Raw genomic sequence first — 21,789 nt, 5'->3', positions numbered from 1 at the left:
ACTAATATTACATAAGTTTGGAGAAAGATGTCAGTTATCAAGTGTTAACCAGCGTGACTGTAATAAGGTTTATTGCAAAAAGCATTCACGCTTAAGTGGTTGGTACAATTATAGCCACCTTAGGAAAGATTCCCACTGAGATGTTTTCGCAACTCGACGATGAGCTCCAGGGGGTCTACTTGAAATTCTCTTATTCCGCCCCTCCAGTTAAGCATTGGGAGACTGATAACAGGGAAATTAGAAAGAGGGAAAAAAGAAGAATCGACTGCCCTTTATTAAGAATCCCTCCCTGTGCCTTCTGGCAGTGTCTGGTTGTTCCACACTCCCAAGCCCTGCCTACTTGATTGGCGGAGCCATTTTCCACAGCACCGGCTGTGATATTTTTCCTTTTAGGGAACAGATAATTCCCTTGGGTTGAGCAGACGATTGTTTTGTAGACACTCTCTTCTCTTTATAAAAACGTACTAATGCTCCATTAATTGAATTACTAATCTCGTCAAGTATTTAAAAGGCACGACAGGTTAAAGAATAATTAATACATTAACCACATGAAATGTTTTAATATTGAAGATAGCTGCTATTTTTGGATGAAAGAGCTAATATTCATTGTTATGACACGAAGGTGAAGTTCTAGGAGCTGCAGTTAGAAGTATAAAGATGATGAGCCTGACAATCATAACATTGCAAGGTTAAATCTATCAGTGAGAGGGTTATAACAGTGTCAGGGCCTTTCAGCTCCATTGGAATAAAAAGCAGATGTAACCCGTCAAACAGAAGAGGACTATCATGAGGGAAACTTAATAACAAAGGACAAGCACTCCCATCTTTTAAAGCGAATCAGTTTATATAGTTTGGTTTACAAAAAATGTCTGTATACAGCATGTCATTTTCTCCCCGTACAAACTAACGCGTGACTCATTCAGTGAGAACGTACAACTAGATATATTTACAGCGCAAGCAATCATTCCAACAAAATAAACATGAAAACGTAACCACATGTACTACTCACTACTGGCAACCGCTGCAGTTGAAGAGGTAGCTTCCACAGTTAGACAATGCATCCCATTTTTGATTAGATGTGTCCTACAAAAATAATTTACAACACACACACACGTTCAGATCTCTGTCACACACACACATGCATAGACACATGATTTGGAATTCTGTCAGTTCTATTAGCTATGACCTGCCAGGCTTGTCAGTTGATGCCAGAGCTTATATGACTGGCATAATGGCATCCACTTTGCAAACACATTAGAAGACCAAAGGAAGGTGTTGACATTCGGTATCTAAGGCCAACAAACACACATTTCTTTTCACTTGAATTCCTGAACATACATGGATAAAGGTGTACAAATGGAATCATGATGATGAAACGTTGTTCTATATTCCTGAACACAAAGCACTGAACACTTTGGTCCCCCTTGTCCATCCCACGTGACATAGCTTACTGGCAACTTGAACATCGATATATCATACAGCTGATCAAACAAGACTGCTACTGTATGGATGTAAAGTGCAGAGAGAAAAAAAGGGTTTTTATAAGGACAGGTTTTAAATATTACATTTGGATTGAACAATATTGGATATTTACTTCTTCCTATTTTTACATTTAGATTATTTTTGCCGGCATTAAACATTCACTTAAAGTTTATCTTTAAAAACACTAATAATTTAGTAACACTGTTAAATGCAATATTTAGCTAATCTTAAAATGTTGTTTTATAATGTTTTTTAAAACGCTCGTTTGTTTCGCTTTTAGCATTTTATTTTAATTTAGTCATAATAGTATAAATATAAATATCGGTCATTTATAGTTTATCAACCATAACATAAAATAATCATTGTCTTATCATATTGGCCAGAAAATGAATACTGGTGAATCCCTTTTTGTGTTTAATGTAGTAAGCTCTACAGTCAGATTATCTGGACGGGAAGGAGCTCTAATATACAAAAACCCTTTGTTACTCTACCCAGTGTACAAAATACATATTGAAATGATCTAGTGACATAATTGTCAGGAATAATAGCAGAATAAAATGTGTAGTTTGCCATTCATTCATCAAAGCATTTCCTTGTCTTACAATAAATTATTAGAAACTTACTAGTGAGTGATTAACGAAGCGCTCTGGTCAAGACATCCAAATGTCATTTTAGAACATAAATTAAAGACAATATCTTTCAATAAACAGTTCTGTACTGGCATTACTGGATTGTGAGTTTAGGATCACTTTTAGAATAATCAAAAAGAAAGGAATGAATGCTTTTCAAAAATAACAGCCACCATGAACTGTGAGGGAACACAAGACAGCGTGAACATAAACTCGTAGATTACATTCTCATCGGCATACTGGAACTCCAGTATAAAGAGGAACTTTGCTACATAGAACGGGATCCCCCGCCACAGTCAGGACTTATGATGACAACAAGCAATAAGAGAAAAAGAATCGACATCACTAAAAACAGTGGCACATATATCCCTGCTTTAAATCAAAAGGACAAACATTTGTAAGGATAAAAGGGAAAATATATTTTTCTGTTCTAAAAATGCCCCAAGAACATAAACAGACAAGATCTACTCTCTTGCAAACTGAAAGGCAGGCACTGGGAGATAAGATCACTGTGTCCATCAGCCGTCAATCAGCCCTGGGTGCCGATGCAACTGAATTTGGCTAAGGGGGACAGGAAACAGAAAACAAGACGTGTTGTTTGCTGACAACATTTGGCTCAGTGAGTCTTTCTGTATCGTTAAGATTCCCTTTTCATGGATTCAGTCTACATTCACTCATACACACACATGCACACAAGTGTGAAAAGAGAGAAAGTGCTTCCGGTCTGTTTGCGTTTCCATGGCTCTGCAGCCATGTGTCCAGCCCCTCCCTGTTCTCTGTCCTTGAGGAGCAGGGACACTCCACACCCTGGAGGACTGTGTGAGGAAGTGAGTGTGTGAGCGCTCGGGGCTGTGAGCTCAGTCTGTCATGCGGGGGATGTTATAAGAGTAGTGTACTAAAGGGAGGCCGCGGCTCTGACAGAAACAAGCTCGGCCGCATGCCTGCACCTGCTCCGAACTGTCCGACACGAACGAATCGCCCTCGTCCCCATATTCCGACTGAGCAGAAAGTGTCCCGGTGTCAGGCCAGTACCCCTCTGAGCTCAAGCACTGGGGTGCGTTTGCCATCAAGGCCGGGCAGCTGTGGGACTTCACTAAATGTCTGCAGGCTGAGGAAGAGGAGGAAGTGGAAGAGGAAGACGTGCTGATGTGAAGGGCGGCGTCACAGTGTTCGCACATTCCCCGAGTGTCCCCGTTGAGCTTTGTGTATATTCCGCAGTCGCTAGACAGGCCCTCACCATTGTCGGATGCCGCCGAACCCCCTGCTACCGTTCCTTTGGTAACCGCTTTACTGACCAGCCTGCCACAACCTCCGGCCCGTCCCCGTCCTCTAAGGCGAAGCCAGTCGTATCTGAAGGAGGGACTGAAGCAGACGTAGAGCACGGGGTTCAAGCAGGCAGAGAGGGGAAAGAATATAAGTGTCACGGATTTGGCCATCTCAGGTCCGCCCACTGCAGTACTGGTCCCGGCCAGCAGGGGAGCGAAAGAGAAAGCTGCCACCGGACAGAAGAAGATGCAGTTGGTGAAGATGAGCCAGGCGATGTGCCTCACAGACCCGGCCTGTTCGGGGTCAGCCAGCTGGGCACGGCCCAACCTGCAGTATAACCGTGTATAGATCACCGCGCTCAGCAGGTACGCTAGTGTGTTCATTAGCACCAGAGCCACTGTGAATCCCAGGCCTGGACCGGGACCTCCAGAGAAGGGCAGGCAGAGAGGAGAGCCTATGGCTGATTCGTGATACAGACTGAGGCAGGCGGCTGCAACGGATACCAGTCCTAACAGGAGCGCTGCGATACCGAACCTCCTTCGTCTTTCCCTCCTTTCGCCACTGGACCTCAGAGCTCCCGCCTTCCCCATTAGAGCCCTCACAGCCAAGCAACGCTCCACCGCAGCTAAAGCCAGCAATAGGACGGCCCACTCAGAGGAGAACACAGCGAGGAAGCCCACCACCTGACACCCGGCGCCTGTTTCCCACCACACGCCGTACTCGGCAAATGAGCCCCAGGTGACCACGTCCAGGAGTGTCAGTGCTGCCACGTAGACCCCGGTCAGCAGGTTAGCGGAGGCCAGGAGAGCCACCAGGAGGCGGGCCGGGGAGAGAGGGGAGGTGCGTGGGGAGAAGGTGACAGCGAGGACCAGACAGTTGAAGAGGAGCGCCACCAGGCAGATGAACCACACGGTCAATCGGATCATCCAGCTTCCCAACAAGTGTTCGCAAGGTTTAAATGCCCCTGCGAGAGGAAAACCACAGACAATTGAAGTATGAGAGGTGCATAAGAGGCTAAATCAATATTTCACAATGTTAAAAAAAAAATGTTTGTGGAAAAAAAAAAAAAAAAATTAAACATTCAAAGGTTTGGGGGTTTGATGTTTTTGAAAGAAGTCTCTTATATGCTCACCAAGGCTACATTTACTTTATAAAAAATACATATTGTAAAACAATAATATTGGGAAATAATATTACAATGTGATATATATTGTAAAATATAATTTATTCCTGTGATGCAAAGCTGAATTTTAAGCATCATTACTCCTGTCTTCTGTCACTTGATCCTTCAGAAATCATTCTAATATGCTAATTTTATAATAATAAAAAATGTTTAAAACAGTTGTGCTGCCTCTTTGCTGAATGGGAAGTTCAACATTTATTGACTTTTGATCAATTTACTTTATCTTACTGACCCCAAACCTTTTAAAAGGCAGTGTACACATTAGGTATGCCCAGATATTATTATTAGTTACAACTACGATAAGTAAGTAATTATTTTCATGTAACAACCAATAACCTGATTTCATGTAATGCCAGATATGAAAATTTTATGTCTAAATAAAAAAAAATTATTTACTAAATGCTGCGAGTGAATTTAAGAATTAAAACATTATAAAATGTACAGTACGAGCGTTATTAATTTATTAGTGTTTTTAAAGACATTTATGTGATTGTTAGATTGGAAATTGGAATTTAAATAACCAGTATCAACTGATAAATATCTAATATTGTCTGATACCAATTAAAAACAAAGCATAATATGGTGCAGATGTTGTGCATCCCTATTACACAGTATGCATGAGTTATGTGGCACTAATCTGTATCTCGTAACATTTCATTACCCAGAGTTCTCTGGCTATAGCAAAATACTTTTTTGTATTTACCGGGCGATGGTGAGCAGTGCATGACCAGTGGAATCCTTTCCATCTCCTCCTCGCCACCTATCATATATATTTATATACATGTCAGCTAAGAGAAACATAACACATAAATACAGCCAGACCACTTCATTCAATTACATGCAGCCACAAACACCAAAGCAGCAAGCAACTGAGCCGAACTGCATTATAATGCACACCAAAAATTCATACCAAATGCATTTCTCCGCTCGTCATCCTCCGCTGAGTTAACCGCACTGTCACAAGCCACAAAAGCACAACACTGGTATGCATAGGGAACCGTTATAGACCTGTGGGGACAAAGAGAGCGAGTGAGCGAGAGAGAGACAAACTGCTTTGGAAGACCCAGAGAGTTACTTAATTATCTGGGTTTTGATCAAAGAAAGGCTCAAGGTCTCTCTGATTTCTTGAGTACATTGTGAGTGTGATTACAGAGTACAGGTGAAGGTGGGGACGTCACGTCATTATTCATATAAACTGAACTGGGACACAGGAGCAACCTTAATGACCTGTAATCAGTCACGGCTCATGAGTAGAGCTGTGAAGAGCTCTAACCTGAGTTTAGGCAGACTCTTAGACATTAGGCCGTTCCTCAGCTCCACGTTTCCAGTCAGTTTAAGCTGGTTCAGTGCACTCAGTCCTGCGGTAGGAACACTGGCTAGGGAGTTCAGACTGAGATCCCTAATGGCATGATGGAAAAAAGGCAATTATATTCACGAACACACACACACACACACACACATTCGTGTGCGCACAAGAAAGCCCCGTATGACTTTGTTGTTTAGTCAGAGGCACTCTGGTGGAGAAACTGCATCAAAGTACTTTTGATATCTTTAAGTAATTCAACAGTAATGTATGATAAATTAAATCATGACAATTATATTTTAATTCCCCAGCAGTTTTTCCACTAAAATGCAATGAATGTGAATAATTATGACTGAACACTCACAGGTTGGTGAGAGCACTGAGAGAAAGGAAAGCATCTCTGTGGATGAACTTGATCTGGTTTCTGCTCAAGTCTCTGAAGAGCAGTAAGAAAACAAACAGATACACAGGCTAAACATACAGATGGCTCTGAGTAAAGATTCAGCATTCTGTGGTGAAATATTGTATGTATAATGAGCGCTTAACTGCATAATTGACAGTTGTCACTGGCAAACAGTTTCCTACACTATGCTAGTTCCAGGTCTCTCTGTTGTACCACTCCATGGTCTCTTTCTTCTCATATAATAAAATCTTTTCAATTCAAATCAATATTTCATGTCCATTTATTTATTTATGTGGCAAGTAGCCAAGTAATAAGTGGAATAATGTAGGATCATCTAAACAGGACTGATCACCCTGTCTGGGATTATTTCATGATAATGACCTACACATTATCATTTCCATATACATACATTTATGGCTCATTTATGAAAATTGTGATTACTTACAGTACTCTAAGGCTGGACATGCCCTGGAAAGTTCCTCTGTCTATCTGCTGGATTTGGTTATGCTGTAGACCTCTGCAGAACACATAATTAAAAAACAGAAAAACGTCAGTGTCTACTTATACACAATGAATTCAAACTTCAAGAACTCAAAGTTGTGTGTCGCATGATAACCAAACTTACATATCCTGCAGTCTAACACAGCCTTGAAAGGATGGCAGGTCTTCAATCTCATTATAGGAAAGATCTCTGTCAGAACACACACACACACACACACAAATGTTGAGACACTGAGCTTGTGAGGAATGGAACGGTTTTGATGAAGTTTAGACAGGAACTAAAGGATCTGTGATGTGTTATAGCAGTCGGGCTGGGAGCAGGCCTGCCTCTGGCTCGCTCTCCTCCGGGAGGTCATTAGACATCACTTTAAAACGTCCCCCTGCAGCTGTGCCTCTGACAGGCCACTGTGCACGTGTGCGATGGAGTGTGTCTGTGTGTATTTGAAGCGGAGACGGAAATGGGAGTGTAGAGTTATGACTGACATGCCCAGCATATGTTAGTCTCTTGAATGACAGAACCAGCTTGAAGGCTTTTCCGTGACACTCAGTGTTCTGATTGACAGCTAACCTTTGTATGTTAGGGGGCCTGTGTCTGATGATTAATTACAGAGCGCACAAGGCTACTGGCACATCATTGGGCACTCATTGACATTTGACTGACATGTGTTACGAACTATTATGAGTAGTTTGTCACTGCTTAAAAACATGCTAGTGTGTGGTTACAATGTGGTATTTAGTGCTATTATCTTTGTGTGTGTCTCTGATGTATTACACTGTTGTGTCAGCAGTATAAGTGTGGAACTGAATTCCAAACTGTTTTCATGTGTTAAGTATGACTTACAGTGTACGCAGCACAGTTTGATCCTCACACAGGTCTGCTGGGATGCTTCTGATTTTAGTTCCCGTTAAAGTCCTGGGCAACACAAGAGACGGGAAATGTGAATTTAGTTTAATTTATGCTGTATTTCAAACTTTATTAAATGACTGGCCTTTAATTTTGTTATTTATTATCATTTCAGGCTGTGCTGTGTGACTTTTCCATTTAGGACACTTAAAATAAATGGTTTTTATTGTAACTGATACTGTTTTTTGCTTATGCAGTGTAAAATAAACTCACAGGCTTTCTAGATTTATTGTTCCAGTCAGGCTGGGGAAATGTTGCATCATACTGGCACCACGCAGCATTCTGAAATATATAACAAATTAAAGAAAATGAAAACACTGTGTTCATTAATTCAACATAAAAAGAAAAGCTTAGCAGAAACTTTGACTCGCTCTTTTCCATATAATGAAAGTAAATGGGAATGCTGTAAAGCTCCAAACGAAGAGGAAAAACACTATTAAAGTATGATATATAGTTTATTCTATGGAAAGGTGCAATATACAAAATTAACCTTCTTTATCGTGTCATGGAGAGAAAAAAAAAATCATACTAGTTTGGAACAACAACATTGTAATTTTGGTGTGATTAATTGCTACAAGGTTGAATAAACAGATATTAACATATAAAAGGCAAGTAAACACTGTAATATGCAAAAGAGAAATTAACTGACAGGTGTCACTGTGAGTGACTGACATGTTCAATGCGAGTGTAATTAATTCCGTTCCAGAACAATGACTGAATAATGGTTCTGCTTACAAAGAGTGCAAGTCTGACAGGTTCTGGAAAGCAGTGGTTCCCACGAAGGAAAGCGGGTTGTCAAAAAGATGGCTGCAGAAACAGATATAATGGATGTTTATAGCCAACAAAATAAATAAATCAATCACAATATTTCAACTAGACTGTGTGTGTGTGTTCCGTGGGATCAGCATTTGCTTACATTGTACGGAGCAGGGAATTCCTACGGAAAGCTCCCTCAGGGATAGATGCAATGTTGTTGCTATGAAATCCACTGGCAAACAGGGAAAAATTAAACGCATTATGAAATCATTAAGCTAGAAATCTTTAAGAAGATCTGTGAGGAGATATTTTCCCTCAGGATTCATAACTGCTACATCACTGATCACAGCTCAAAATTATGAAGCAGTTGTAATTCTCAACACTAGATGGCAGCTTGGCACAAGTGATTATTATTATTTTTAAAGCTGGCTGGATTTCAAAACATGATGGTGAAGAGGTTAACAGACACCTGTTTTGGACCCTTGATTTTTACACTATTCTAGACTTTTAAAGGGACTTCCTTTTTAGAACAACTTTAAAATGATGAAAGAAGCACCTGAAACTTCACACCAATTCGATGTCCTTTCCTCTCTGAAATAGAGGTTCAAGCAATCCGAAATTTCAAACTATGATATAACAACACCAGCTATCCACATCAAAAGCCAAGTGTCTGAGAGGAACGATTGGAATGACTGTAAATGAGTGTTGGAGTGTGTGTGTGTTTGGAGATACTCACAGTTCTTTCAGCTTGGGCAGCATCTGAATGGCCTCTGGGAAGGTCTTTAGATTATTGAAGTTTAGATCCCTAAAAGGAGACATCACAGATAAAACTAAACATAAGCTAAAGCAACTTTTATTGTTCTTTATACTGTCTTTGTACTGTATATTTAATAAAGCCGTATAATAAGGGCTATTTCTGTTGCCGCTCTATGTTTAAAGAAAGACAAGAGAACCATAACTGAAGATCATTTTTGGCTAAAAGACAAAAAAAAGAAAAACCTGAAAGAAAATCTGTTTAGACAAATCGACTGTGCTGTTTACAGAGGCCAATCCGGACAGCCAGTCTGCTGATTTCTTCAGTGTGTTATTGTTTGTCTCAGCTGCCACACGATACACAACCTGGCATGATACTTCCTCTCTACCCCCTAATGCCCCTGTCCGGTGTCCCATTCTCCTCCCTAGGGGTGCAGAACGCTGGCGTGTCCTCATCCTGTCCTAATTATGGTCAGAATAAGTAAATAAAGCAGAGTCAGCGATGGCTATCTGCCTTCCCCTTCCCCTCGCCTCTTCCTCCCTGACGCGGTGGATGCTTGCTAAACGAGCTGTGGTAAGTGGAGAGAGAGAACGGAGGCAATAAGGTAAAGCCGAAGGTCTTGAAAAGACTCCTTTGTCCTTTATTGGTATACTGTAAATCCTGCTTAACTCAATTCAAGTGAAACAGTAATGACTCATTAGTGTTGCCGGGCTTTAGGTTGATCTCTGATCACATCAAAATACATTGAGAAAATGCATATTGCTATTTATTTGAACTAACTTTTTGAAGTCAACTACTTTGTTTTACACTCTAAAATGACTTTCAGAATAACAACTTGCACATACTGAGTGTCAAAGAGGGACTCGGCTATGCAATGTAATAAAATGCTTACAAATGCTCTTAAGTCATAAACCATAAAAACATAACCATGTTTTGACACTTCTTGCATAACACATGCTATTTATTCATAATGAAATTTCATTTCAGGCTCAAGGTTCAAGGATTACACCCTCTGCCTTAACCTCTGCTCTACACTGTATACAGGTACTTAAATAACTGTCAGCTAAAGCATCCTTACAGAAAGCTCACAAAATTGCAACTCTGAGTCTTGCAGAAGAGGGCGCTAGAACAGCAGATAACTATCCTACCAAACACTGCATAACCATACTTGCACCCACATACAATCTCTTGTAAAATTATCTAGCATGATGCTATTGATGACAGGCCCACTGCAGGAGATATAAATGTAGCAATGCATGCGGTTACAATCTGTCTTTAAAGACAGGAAGTGTGGCTACACATGTAGGTGAAGGGGAACTCACAATGTTTCCAGGTTGTCCAGCCCATTAAAGCAGTTTTTTCCAATCTCTTGGATTCGATTGTTGTGTAGATGCCTGAACAACATGGACAAACAATATTTCAGAAGCAATAATTTAGACATTCATTAACGTACACACAACCAATTGACAAAACTTTTAATTCTACGCTTTGTCTAAATTAATTCAAAATAAAATATAAATCAGGTATAACGTTAGAATATATAATAACGTTATAATATATGAAAAAGAGGATATTCATTTCGAGTTTTGCTAAAGATTACATTTAACAATGTTATTAAATTATTAGCGAATTTAAACATTAGTTTTAGGTGTGCATTAGATGATGGCAAATGTGAACTAAATATAAAAATGGAAATGGGAAAAAAAAAAAGGGAAATGAGCACGCACTGTTAAATATCAAATATCATTATAAAACACAACATTAAAAAATTGTTATAGTCAATATCAATATAACACACATCACTAATGCTATAGTGAATATAATCTAAGTAAATTAAAGACTTTTTATGAGTAAATTTGAGCAATAAATTGAACTGAGCACAACCAGATATAATAAACTGAATAGAATACAAATCATCATTAATTTTTAATTCATTAAAAAAAAAACAGGCATGGCTTGAAAACCTCTGCTACCAACCAGTAGAATACTTCACAATACCTTCTGATCACACTGCAAAAAAGTGTCTTCCTCTGTGGTTTTGTTTTGTTTTGATGTGCAAAAAGATTCTTTACTCGAGAAGCAAAATGTCTTAGAAACTGAAACTTTGAGAAACTGATTAAAATGAAGTGAATTAATGACTAAAACAACTTAATTCGACCTAAATCAAATTAAATTACCTTAATTCATATCCCATTGACAGATGTTTCTTTAGGTATAAACTTCAGTTTCTCAGAACAAAAAGCCTTCACATGTTCAAGTTGCATCTCAAGTAAATGTATCTTGATTTAAGGATGTTTAGATATTTGTATTGGAAATCAAAACAAAAATACTCAGGGAGACATTCACGTTTTGCAGTGAATGAAACATTTAGTGGCATGACTTTATAAAATGTACAAGCTTTTTAGGCCATTATTTATGGAAGGGTGAATTAAGACTTTAAGACCAGCAGAAACCCTGTAAAAGAATAGCATCTCATCTCAGAATCAATTTGTCAATTTATAACTGTTCAGATGACAAGGGACAAGGGACAAGGGAAGAATTTTCCAGTCATTAAAAAGATGCACTTCTCAGCAGAACACCAACGCAAACATTTTCTGTCCCTGGAAGATAACTCCTTAGCCGATTTGCTGAGCACTTCACCGCACAGGTCTGTGTGTTTGTTCAGTCTACTTAACGGATTAATTGGTCTCCACTCCTAAGACAAATATTTTCCAGCAGCTGGAATGTAATTGGTAAATCAGTCCCACATAGAAGCTTCCAGAAGTAAGGCACAGGGAGAGAGAAAGAGAGAGAGAGAGAGAGAGAGAGAGAGAGGGAGAGGGAGAGAGAGAGAGAGTGAGAGAGAGAGGGAGAGGGAGAGAGAGAGAGAGTCTATAGCCTCTGTTTGACTTTGCAAGACACAAGGGTCCATTTTGCTTTCCTGTTTTCTCTCTCTAAAATCACCCCCATCCACGCCACTGTTTACTTGCATGTGTACTTAACCATGTGCAAGAGTATTTGTATGAGTGTTTTACGAGCCGCCTAGGACTACAGTTAGTGTAGCGCATTGATGGATTTAACTGACGTGTGTTAAAGGGCAACAAGGGAAGGTAAATTTATCAGTGCTAAAAGCAGGATCTTATGAATTCCTCTAGTGTGTGGGACCAAAATGGCAAAGTACTCACAGAACAACCAGGCTCGAGAGGTTGGCAAAGGCGTTGTCAGGGATGTGTGTGATCCTGTTGAGGGCCAACGTCAGGGCCTGCAGGTTACTCTGGTGCCGTAGGGGCCCGATGGGAACCTCAGTCAGACTGTTGTCATCCAACCAGAGGTGCCTGAGCTGCTGCAGACCTTCAAAACTGTCCTCAGGCACTGACGTGATGTGGTTAGCATCCAACCGCCTGCACAGATTGTGGAAGAGGTTCACTAAACTTGATGTGGACAGAGCATAAATGAGCTGAAAATGTTTTACTTAATGAAACAGACGCTTCGGCAAACACGCCACTGAGGGATCGTGCATATTGGGAATAACAGTGTGCTATCAAGTAGGTGCTAAAACATCAGTTAGCACTCAAGTCTCCGAACACTGTGCTGTTAAAGAAACGCAAGCCATTTCCATGATCTCACTGCACTGGCTTCCCTTTTTCACACAGCTCAGATGGGAACCTCAAATCTGGCCCCAATACGGGGCCCCTTCAATGGGTTTATGAGAAAAGAGGACCACACCTTTCAGACCTGAGGGCTAATGACCGAAATAAACAGTGCTGTGTCAAATACTGTGGATGCTTAAATGATCTGACTCAGTATGGATATACTTATCAACAAGTGTGAGTTGCACATGACCTCAGAAGACTATTAATAAAGCGCACAAGTCACATGGAGAATTTTCTATTTCAATTTTCTATTCTAAATTAGGGCACTGAGATTTGGAATGGGAGCTAATCATAGGGAGGAAGGGTTTGATGGGTAATACTGGTGGGGTGGTGACTTCCTGTTTATGAATGTCTGACACTGACTAAGCTAAACTCTCCCTTCCCTGAAGATTGTACAATTAAAACACAAAAGGGTAGAGCATGCGTAGGTGTAGATCTCAGTTAGAACAAGAACTAAGCTTTATAACCTTTTCACTGAAACTTTAAGTATGGGAACACACACACACACACACACCATTACGCTCCCTCCATTACCAGACTTAGCTGAGCTGTCTAATGCCTACCTAGATATCCTAATTCAAACAGAACCTCATAAATGACTGAACTGACCTCACGACAACAATTACTTAATTTTTAAAGGCTTTATCTTTGTCCATCTAACAAAATAACATCGTAAGTCCACACTGTAAAAAAAAAAAAAAGTTGGGCAAACTTAAAAGTTTAAGGCAACCAGCTTCAGCAGATTTTTGAGTTCTCTCAACTTCTTGTTTTAAGTTTATACAACAAAAAGTTGAGAAAACTCAGAAATCTCCTAAAAAAATAAGTTGAGAAAATTCAAAAATCTGCTGAAGCTGGTTACCTTAAACTTTTAAGTTTGCTTTTAAGTGTCTGATGATTTTGGAAAAGATTACTTCAAATTTAGCATTATGCAAAAAAGCAACATTTTTGTACCAGGTTGTTATGTTGAAACACTAAATATAACCGTAGAAGTCAGACAGTCAACATGTCATAAACACTGGCATTAACACAAAGGATAAATGTGTAACTAACACTAACGAGTAAATTAAAATTCCTTTGTACAAATGTAAAGATGTTTTGTTTATGGATGATCATTGACAATTTGCTAAATTAGTTGTTCATTTGTACTGATACTGATCCAGCACTTTTTGAGATTACAGGCTGGCTTTTGGGAAATAGACCGAACAACTCTTTATTCACTAGCCTCTTGGAATACCTAGTATCCAAATTACATGTTCCACAACAACACTATAATCTTAGGAATTAGCCAAAAAGGAGGTTTGTATGTCGCAAACATACAAACAAAAGTTTGACAGCTAAAATGCTGGATAACAACAAAGCTTATCAGCACAGTGATCTGATTGGCTATTTGGATAATCAGTCATTTATTTGTTGTATAGTCAACTCTATATACCATATATAAAGCATTCCTTTTGTAAAGCACATGGCAGAGTCCTTTCATTTGATTAGTGATTGCTAAGCTAATCACGATTCTCCAATGAGCATTAAAAAAATTCTGTACTTATTCACCTAAATTTGCTCTATTTTTAAATTAGACTGAGCTATTTCTATAGACACATTTTCGCTGAGCTTGTCTCAACTGCATTCTATGCAAAATATTCATGTACAACACATCAGGAACATGCATATGTCGCTTTAAAATGTTCCATACTGTATATAGTCAGCTCACTATTTGGGAACAGAATCATACATAGACAAACAGTGAGGAGATTATGAATGCCTCTGTGTTATGGAAATATATTACAGAGGTCTTGTGGATCTACCAAATGAAAATATAAACAGCTCATAATTGTTCACAATAGCCTTGTGTGGAATAATGTGTGTACAGTGTGCTTTAGGCTTAGTCTCACTAGTTAAATAAACCTTTAATGCTCTCTCAGGCCATTCTGAGAAAGGAGGACTAAAGATTGCACATGGCGAGTGAAAACCAGTTTTCATGCATGTACTGTTCCCCTTTTATGTCTGAGTGCAAGTTTTAGGAAAACTTTTCAGCACTGCGAGGCATTTGTGAACTACAGTGAGAGATCATCTAAACTGACGTGTGCTTTGGATATGAACTCTGGCTCACTTTCAGCTTTGGCACGTTTGAGAATGTTTTATTCTCCGCTCTACACAGACATAAAGCTCACACAATGGGCATAATGTGGGGCCGGTGAGTGATAAGTAAACTGAAATCAGTGAATGAATGACGTAATCTGGCATTCACCATCCCTTATAGATCCATCCCAAAACGGATGGTTAATTTGTGAATTGAACTGAATCACAATTCAGGAGTCGACTCAGGTGGCTCTTATCTATAGAGATACGGATCTGTCAGCTGCAGCTGAAGGCTGTGCATGCTGCTTGTTTTGAACATACAGATCTGGGCATGTCCACATCAGCCGCTGCCAAACCTGAGCGTGCACATGCTAACAAACACATATAGTACAAGATTCATTGAGACTCAAAAGGGTTGGGTGGCACAGACGAGACAGAGAGGATATTCATTTAAGATGTATATCTCCAAGGAAACATTTGGCCACAGGAGCTGTAGTAACGTAACACATTAGCAGCTCCACGTTTGTGATGATTTATTACTTAGTAAACATTTTCAGATCATAGCTTTAACACTTGAGAAGGATGAAGGATAATAGTTCATGATAATGAATTGCTCTTTGGTCTGTTGGCTAGGAAACCACAGAATTGTCTTTTGAGGTTACAAGGCACAGATCTTTACCGGATCACTGCAAAGTGTGGCACAGGCAGCCGCTTGAAATTATAGATGGACCTAAGATTATAATTGTGGTTTTGGAAACTGTTTGAGTCAGGAGAGGCAGTCATATTTCCAGAGTATATCCATAGCATCAACTGATCTAACAAGGGATGCAAAGAATGTTGGCCAGCTAAAATGTTTTAAAATTGTTAAAAAGGAAAAAGGAAATGGAAACAGTTCTTTCAAAAGTTACTTTTCAAAATAGGCACTTTATTAAATATGCAGATGACACAGCCCTAGTGAGTCTGCTACAAGATGGGGAAGTAGATCACGGTCCAGTTTTAGACTTTTTTTTAGAATGGTGCAATAAGTCACATTTAATTTTAAATACTAACAAGACTAAAGAAATGTCCATAAATTTTAGAAAATCACAGCAATCTACCGACACTTTTATTAATGGGGAAACTATTCAGGTTGTCACAAATTACAAATACCTTGGCATTGTACTGGACAACAAGCTTAAATGGGATTTATGGACTGACCTTTTGCACACGAAGGCACAGCAAAGAATGTACTTTTTAAAGAAACTGCTTGTTTTTAATGTTAATAACAAAATGCTTCATACTGCTTTTATTGAAAGTGTTTTAACTTGCTGTATTACTTGCTGGTTTGGAAATGCTATTGAGTCACAGAAAAAGACAATCAGAAAAACAGTTACAACTGCCAGCAAATTACTTGGGATAACACTACCAAGCATGGAACACATTTATAAAGATAGACTGGTGAAAAAGGCAAATAACATTGTATGTGACTATACTCATCCTCTAGCATCTCACTTTAAACTACTGCCTTCTGGGCGTCGTTTTTGTCTACCCTTCCTGACTAAGAACAGATCTAAATTCTCTTTTATACCACAAGCCATAAAAGCTTTAAATCAGTCAATGTCCAGCTGGCTGTATCGTGTAATGTAGGGTGTGATGCATGTTCTTTATGTTATGTCTGATGTATGGACTAATTGTTTGATTAGTCCATACATATATGTTTGATGTCCTGTCATAAAGTGCCTATGCGACTGTGCTGCAAACCTAACTGCCCCACGGGGATAATAAAGTTATCTACTACTACTACAAATTTAAATTCAATAACAGAATCATTGGCATGGGGGGAAAAGCAGTGTGCACATGAGATGATCCAGGTTTAATGAGACTTAATGTAAACATGGGCTGATAATGGATGATATATTGATAGGAAAGAGGTGGAGTTTTATAGTTGTTGAGACATGCACACCTCTCTGTTCAGCAGATTATTCACAACAGATAAGAGCTGAAAGACAAATATACTATTGTTCAAAAGCTTCGGCTCAATATTTTAATGAATAGGATGAATTCAGCTGATCAAAAATAATGACAGTAATGATTTTTCTAATTTGTCTATATATTTTTTAAATAAATGCTGTTCTTAGAACTTTCTATTTAGCAAAAATCCTAAAAAAATCTATCATGGTTTAAACTAAAATATTAGGCAGGAAAATTGTCTTTAACATTAATAATAATAAGATTAAATGTAACTGATGCTGAAATTTCAGCTTTGCCATCACAGAAATAAATTTCATTAAAAATATATATATTTAAAAATGGAACAAAAATATTTGAATATTTTGGAATATTATTGTATATACTGTATATTTGATCAAATAAATGCAGCCTTGGTAAACATAAGAGCCTTTTTTCAAAATCCAAAAAAAATAAAATAATAAACAACGTTTGCATGGGAGTGTATATATAAAAGCACAAAAATAGTAAAATATGAATAAAAAGTCATTGTTATTTCAACATAATATATGGTAATTTAAAATGGGGATTTTGGGGGGTTTTCAGTATCAGCTTTCACCAGAATATTCTGTGCATCACTAGCTACAACCAAAAATTAATTAGTCGATCTATCAAACACTTGTCAAAACATAATGGCTGTAAGTGGTGAAGTAAAGTTTTTTTTATGGTGTTTTCTACAGGCTTGGTCTCCACCTTGTTCCCCACAGCAATGTTACTGTAATTATGAGGGTTTTTTTTTTTTGTAGCCTGATTAGTGCAGCTGAAGAACCTGTGCAGAAAGCCTGCAGGGTGAACACATTCCCAGAGGACTGCCCCCTTCCCTCTCTCTCATGTGTCTCTCGTCCTTGGCCTTTGCTCTGACTATATTCCCACTCTTTCTCTCATCATCCATGCTGAGGGGCAGAAGGCACGTTGATTGACAGGTCATTCTCCAAGGCCTTCTCCAAAAGCTGGCGGACTGCGCCAAAACACATTACTTCAGCACCACAGGGAAAAAGCAAAGGAAAAACACACAACACGAGGGGGTGAGATAGAGAGAGACGAAGAGATCTGGGGAGGTGATAATGGTTGAGAGACGATTTTTTAAACATACATTGTCCCACAGCAGAGGCAGCAGCTGGACTAAGTCTCATTGACACACAGTTGGAGGACAGACACAAACAAACAACGCACAGTTACAGAAATACTACTGCATCTGAGACATTACCATGTAAATATTTCTTGATGAAATACATTACTATGATAGTAATGTTTAGATCATTACTATCATAACACTATACAGGTAATTGACAAAATGGACATGGGCAGGATTTTTTTTTTTTAAAGCAATGCACCAGTATAAGCCAATCATCTGTATTGGCCAATGAACTGATTGTCTGACATTGGCAGCAACAAACAATGATCAGCCAAATCTGAGCCAATTATGGCTCGTCAATCAGAAGTGTCTGGAAAAAGCATTGGACAGGCTTGAGTAAAAAAAGGCAGTTGAGTTGTCTTTTTTACCCATGAAAAACAAAAGTTAAACATATTTTAGGTAACTTTTGCCGTCACAAGTTTAATTTGGGGTCAGTAAGACAATATTTTTGAGAGAAGTGTCTTATTGTTTACCAAGGCTGCATTTATCTGATTTAAAATTACAGTAAAAAGTAATACTGTGCAATATTATAACAATTTAACCTTTTTCTTATTTTATTTTAATATATTTTAAAATTAAATTCATACCTGTGATGGCAAAGTTGAATTGGCAAGAGCCATTACTCCAAACTTCAGTGTCACATGATCCTTTAGAAATCCTTCTAATAGACTTATTTGGCACTTAAAAAGCATTTCTTATTATTATCAATGTTGTAAACAGTTATGCAGCTTATTTTTTTGTGGAAACCATAATAATTTGTCAGTGTTCTTTAATGAACAGAATGTTCAAAAGAACAGCATTTATTTAAAATAGGAATATTTTCAAAATTATAAATGTTTTACTGTCACTTTTAAACAGTTTAAATACGTCAGTTTTCACTATTAACTAGTTGTTTATTAGCATGCCTATTATTAACATATTGGCTGTTTATTAGTACTTATAAAGCACATATTCTGCATGACCATATTCTACATCTATAATCCTACTCAATATCTAAACTTAATAGCTACCTTACTATTAATAAGCAGCAAATTAGGAGTTCATTCAGGCAAAATTCATAGTTAATGGTTTATTAACAGATAATTGGACCTTAAAATAAAGTGTGACCATTTCTAAAAGAAAAAGTAATAATTTCCATCTTAATATACCTTACTGACCCCAATTGTTTTGAACGATAGTTTATATTGAAGTATTTCTTCCAGAGTGGGAGTAAGAAAATGAATGAGATGCTTACAAAGACTGCAGGGCATGGAGATTCTTGAGAGATGCGCTTGGGACAGTCTTCAACTGATTGTTCTGAAGCATTCTGAAAAAGAAGTATAAACACCACCATTATATACCATGTTCACCTCTATATAACAGTACAACACAATACATATACACTTCAAGATTTCTCCACAAATATAAGCTCTATTATTGATTTAATATGTGTTTGTGTCTCATTCTGAGCTAATCACGGTGCATATCTTGCTTCCTCTACCCTATCAGCTCTCTGGCGTCACTCAAATGGCATAGGCCGCGAGGACAGCTTTTCCCACTCAGTGCCAGGCCACAGCACACACAACTACACACTAACACAGACACATACAATTACATACGCAGCCCAGCCAAGAGGCATTCACAAACACATGACCATAGTAAATAAAAACTATCTCCAACATCTATAGTTCCAAAGCCCTCGGCTTTTGGTGCACAACCAGTTTCCCTAAATCAATTCCTACAAGAGTGTCTGGATGAGCTGTAACAGCACCATGGGGCTTTGAAACAGCCCTGGATACGGGCAGGAAGAGGAAAAATGAGCTTTATGTAAAGCATGGCTGAGGGGACCAGGCAGCTGATAAGCTGCATTTGAATTGGCTCACAAACACCTGAAGGGCAAAATATGAGTTACAGCAAAGAGACAGAGGGGGAGAGAGAGAAGGCTTCATGCTGCATCATGATAAAAGGCACTCCATCAGACACTGACAGACTTGCCGATCCAGTAGCAGCAAAATTCCTGTTAGTTACTCAACACCACTTAACAACTCAACAAAACTCACAGCAGGATCTACTGCTTTCTCACTGCACTGTACAAGATCTCACTGGGTGAACGAGCAAGCCTGTATCAAATATAGGTGTGGGTGTGTGTGTGTGTTGAATACTTACAGAACTTTAAGCTGATGGAGGCCAGACAGAGCCTCTGGGTGGATGAATGCAAGGTCATTACCAGCCAAACGTCTACGGAGAGAGAAAGAGAAATACTTCATATCAGCTAGTCTGTAAAAATGTCAGATATTCTGATGGAAAGCTGGAGAAAGAGTGTCAAAGGGAGTGAAAGTGAAGTTATGAGTAAACGCTTTCTTTGTCTTTGGAACACAATTTAAAAACAAAGTATTCTTGTAGCCACTGATGGCAGCTGGACTATTTTGGCGATGTCTTTCATACTTTTCTGGGCCTCGACTGTAAATTGTTTGGCAGACAATGGGACAGTCACAAGCCTCCCGGTTCCCTTCCAAAATATCTTAAATTGTGTTCCGAAGACGAACAAAGCTTTTACGACATGGGGGTTAGTGATTAATGACAAAATTTTCATTTTGGGGTGGAGTAACCCTTTAAGGCCATGTGCCCACCAAAGCATTTTTAGCCAGCTGAAAACACCAGATGGTCTGCTGAAAAAGCCTAGCTGCAAGAGTGCTTCTCCGTTTTAAGCGGAGACGCTTTGTTTGCTATGGTATTACGGAATATCTGCTAAAGTAATATGGCAGACACATCACAAATTAAATGTTTCTCCAAGCATTATTTTCATAATTTTGTGGTAGTCCAGGGAATACCATCTGGTGAAGACATGAATGCTCAAGACAAACAACATTAACTTCTCCATAGTTATTCAGCCGTAGTACAAGCAGGGTGTAACGGTTGGTTGGTGTGGTATTTGTCCATGTAAATTAGGTATAAGTAGACACTAATATACAAATATACCATAACCATATACACACACATAAAGTACATACATGATTATAATTATACATTGATAATTAGAGTTCTTGAGAACCTAATCAGCATATTGATTTCAAGGATCATGTGACAATGAAGACTGGAGTAACAGCTGCTATCAGTACAGGAATAAATAACATTTTAAAATATATTAAAGGGGTCATCGGATGCAAAACTCACTTTTACATGTTGTTTGAACTGAAATGTGTCTTGGCAGCGTGTGTACACCACCAACCAATAATAAAAATCCAACCAGTGTTTTATTTATTTATTTAAATCCCAGTAAATCATAACCACTGTCTCAGATCAAGCTGTTCTCAGATTCTTGGCAGAGTGACGCAGTTCTGCACAGGCACCTCCCACGATTGTTGATTGACACTGGTGTTTTATCTTATACCCACCCTGAGTGAGCAGTAAACAGTTCGCCATTGTTTCGACACTGAAGCAGGAGTAGACAAGAATGACTCCTAAGCGATTGATGTGTTTTGTTGTTGGATGCAATAATAAACATAGCAGTCGTCATTTACTCCTGACATCAGAGCTGCTGAAGACACAGAGGATTACATTTGTTTTTGAAGGGAATGTGTCCCCAATCTACCTAAATTCATCTATGTTCACGCAAATCATTTGTGATCCAGCTTCACCTACAAAAGAAGTGAGTATAAGTACTTTTTTTATGAATCTTTGCAAATCGCCTTTTCTAATAATGTGCTAGTTAGCAAGTTCCGCAATGAATGCGGCTAAAGTTTACAGTCTCATGAGAATGGCTCATCACAGAAAAGAAGGGCGGGGTAAGCAGTAGGTCA

General features: G+C 38.8%; 1 protein-coding gene across 2 annotated transcripts in view; it reads right to left on the bottom strand.

Annotated features, from left to right (window-relative positions):
* Positions 1-819: 819 nt before the first annotated feature.
* LOC306887001 (leucine-rich repeat-containing G-protein coupled receptor 4) overlaps positions 820-21,789 on the bottom strand; it is a 48,988-nt gene continuing 28,018 nt past the window's right edge. For both annotated transcript variants that reach the window (XM_079444449.1, XM_079444448.1), the window contains 16 exons: positions 20,156-20,227; positions 19,245-19,316; positions 12,346-12,561; positions 10,504-10,575; positions 9,164-9,232; positions 8,588-8,659; positions 8,407-8,478; positions 7,885-7,953; positions 7,609-7,680; positions 6,892-6,957; positions 6,712-6,783; positions 6,228-6,299; positions 5,834-5,959; positions 5,471-5,568; positions 5,264-5,320; positions 820-4,341 (listed from right to left, as the gene is read on the bottom strand). In XM_079444449.1, the coding sequence (XP_079300575.1) occupies positions 2,969-4,341; positions 5,264-5,320; positions 5,471-5,568; positions 5,834-5,959; positions 6,228-6,299; positions 6,712-6,783; positions 6,892-6,957; positions 7,609-7,680; positions 7,885-7,953; positions 8,407-8,478; positions 8,588-8,659; positions 9,164-9,232; positions 10,504-10,575; positions 12,346-12,561; positions 19,245-19,316; positions 20,156-20,227 (2,650 nt within the window). In that variant the 3' untranslated portion in view covers positions 820-2,968. The remainder of the gene's footprint in view (positions 4,342-5,263; positions 5,321-5,470; positions 5,569-5,833; positions 5,960-6,227; positions 6,300-6,711; positions 6,784-6,891; positions 6,958-7,608; positions 7,681-7,884; positions 7,954-8,406; positions 8,479-8,587; positions 8,660-9,163; positions 9,233-10,503; positions 10,576-12,345; positions 12,562-19,244; positions 19,317-20,155; positions 20,228-21,789) is intronic.

This window comes from Barbus barbus (genome assembly GCF_936440315.1).
Source record: "Barbus barbus genome assembly, chromosome: 2".
NCBI classification, from domain to species: domain Eukaryota; kingdom Metazoa; phylum Chordata; class Actinopteri; order Cypriniformes; family Cyprinidae; genus Barbus; species Barbus barbus.
Note: the sequence above shows the minus strand (reverse complement) of the source record. Positions and strands in the feature narration are given on the sequence as shown.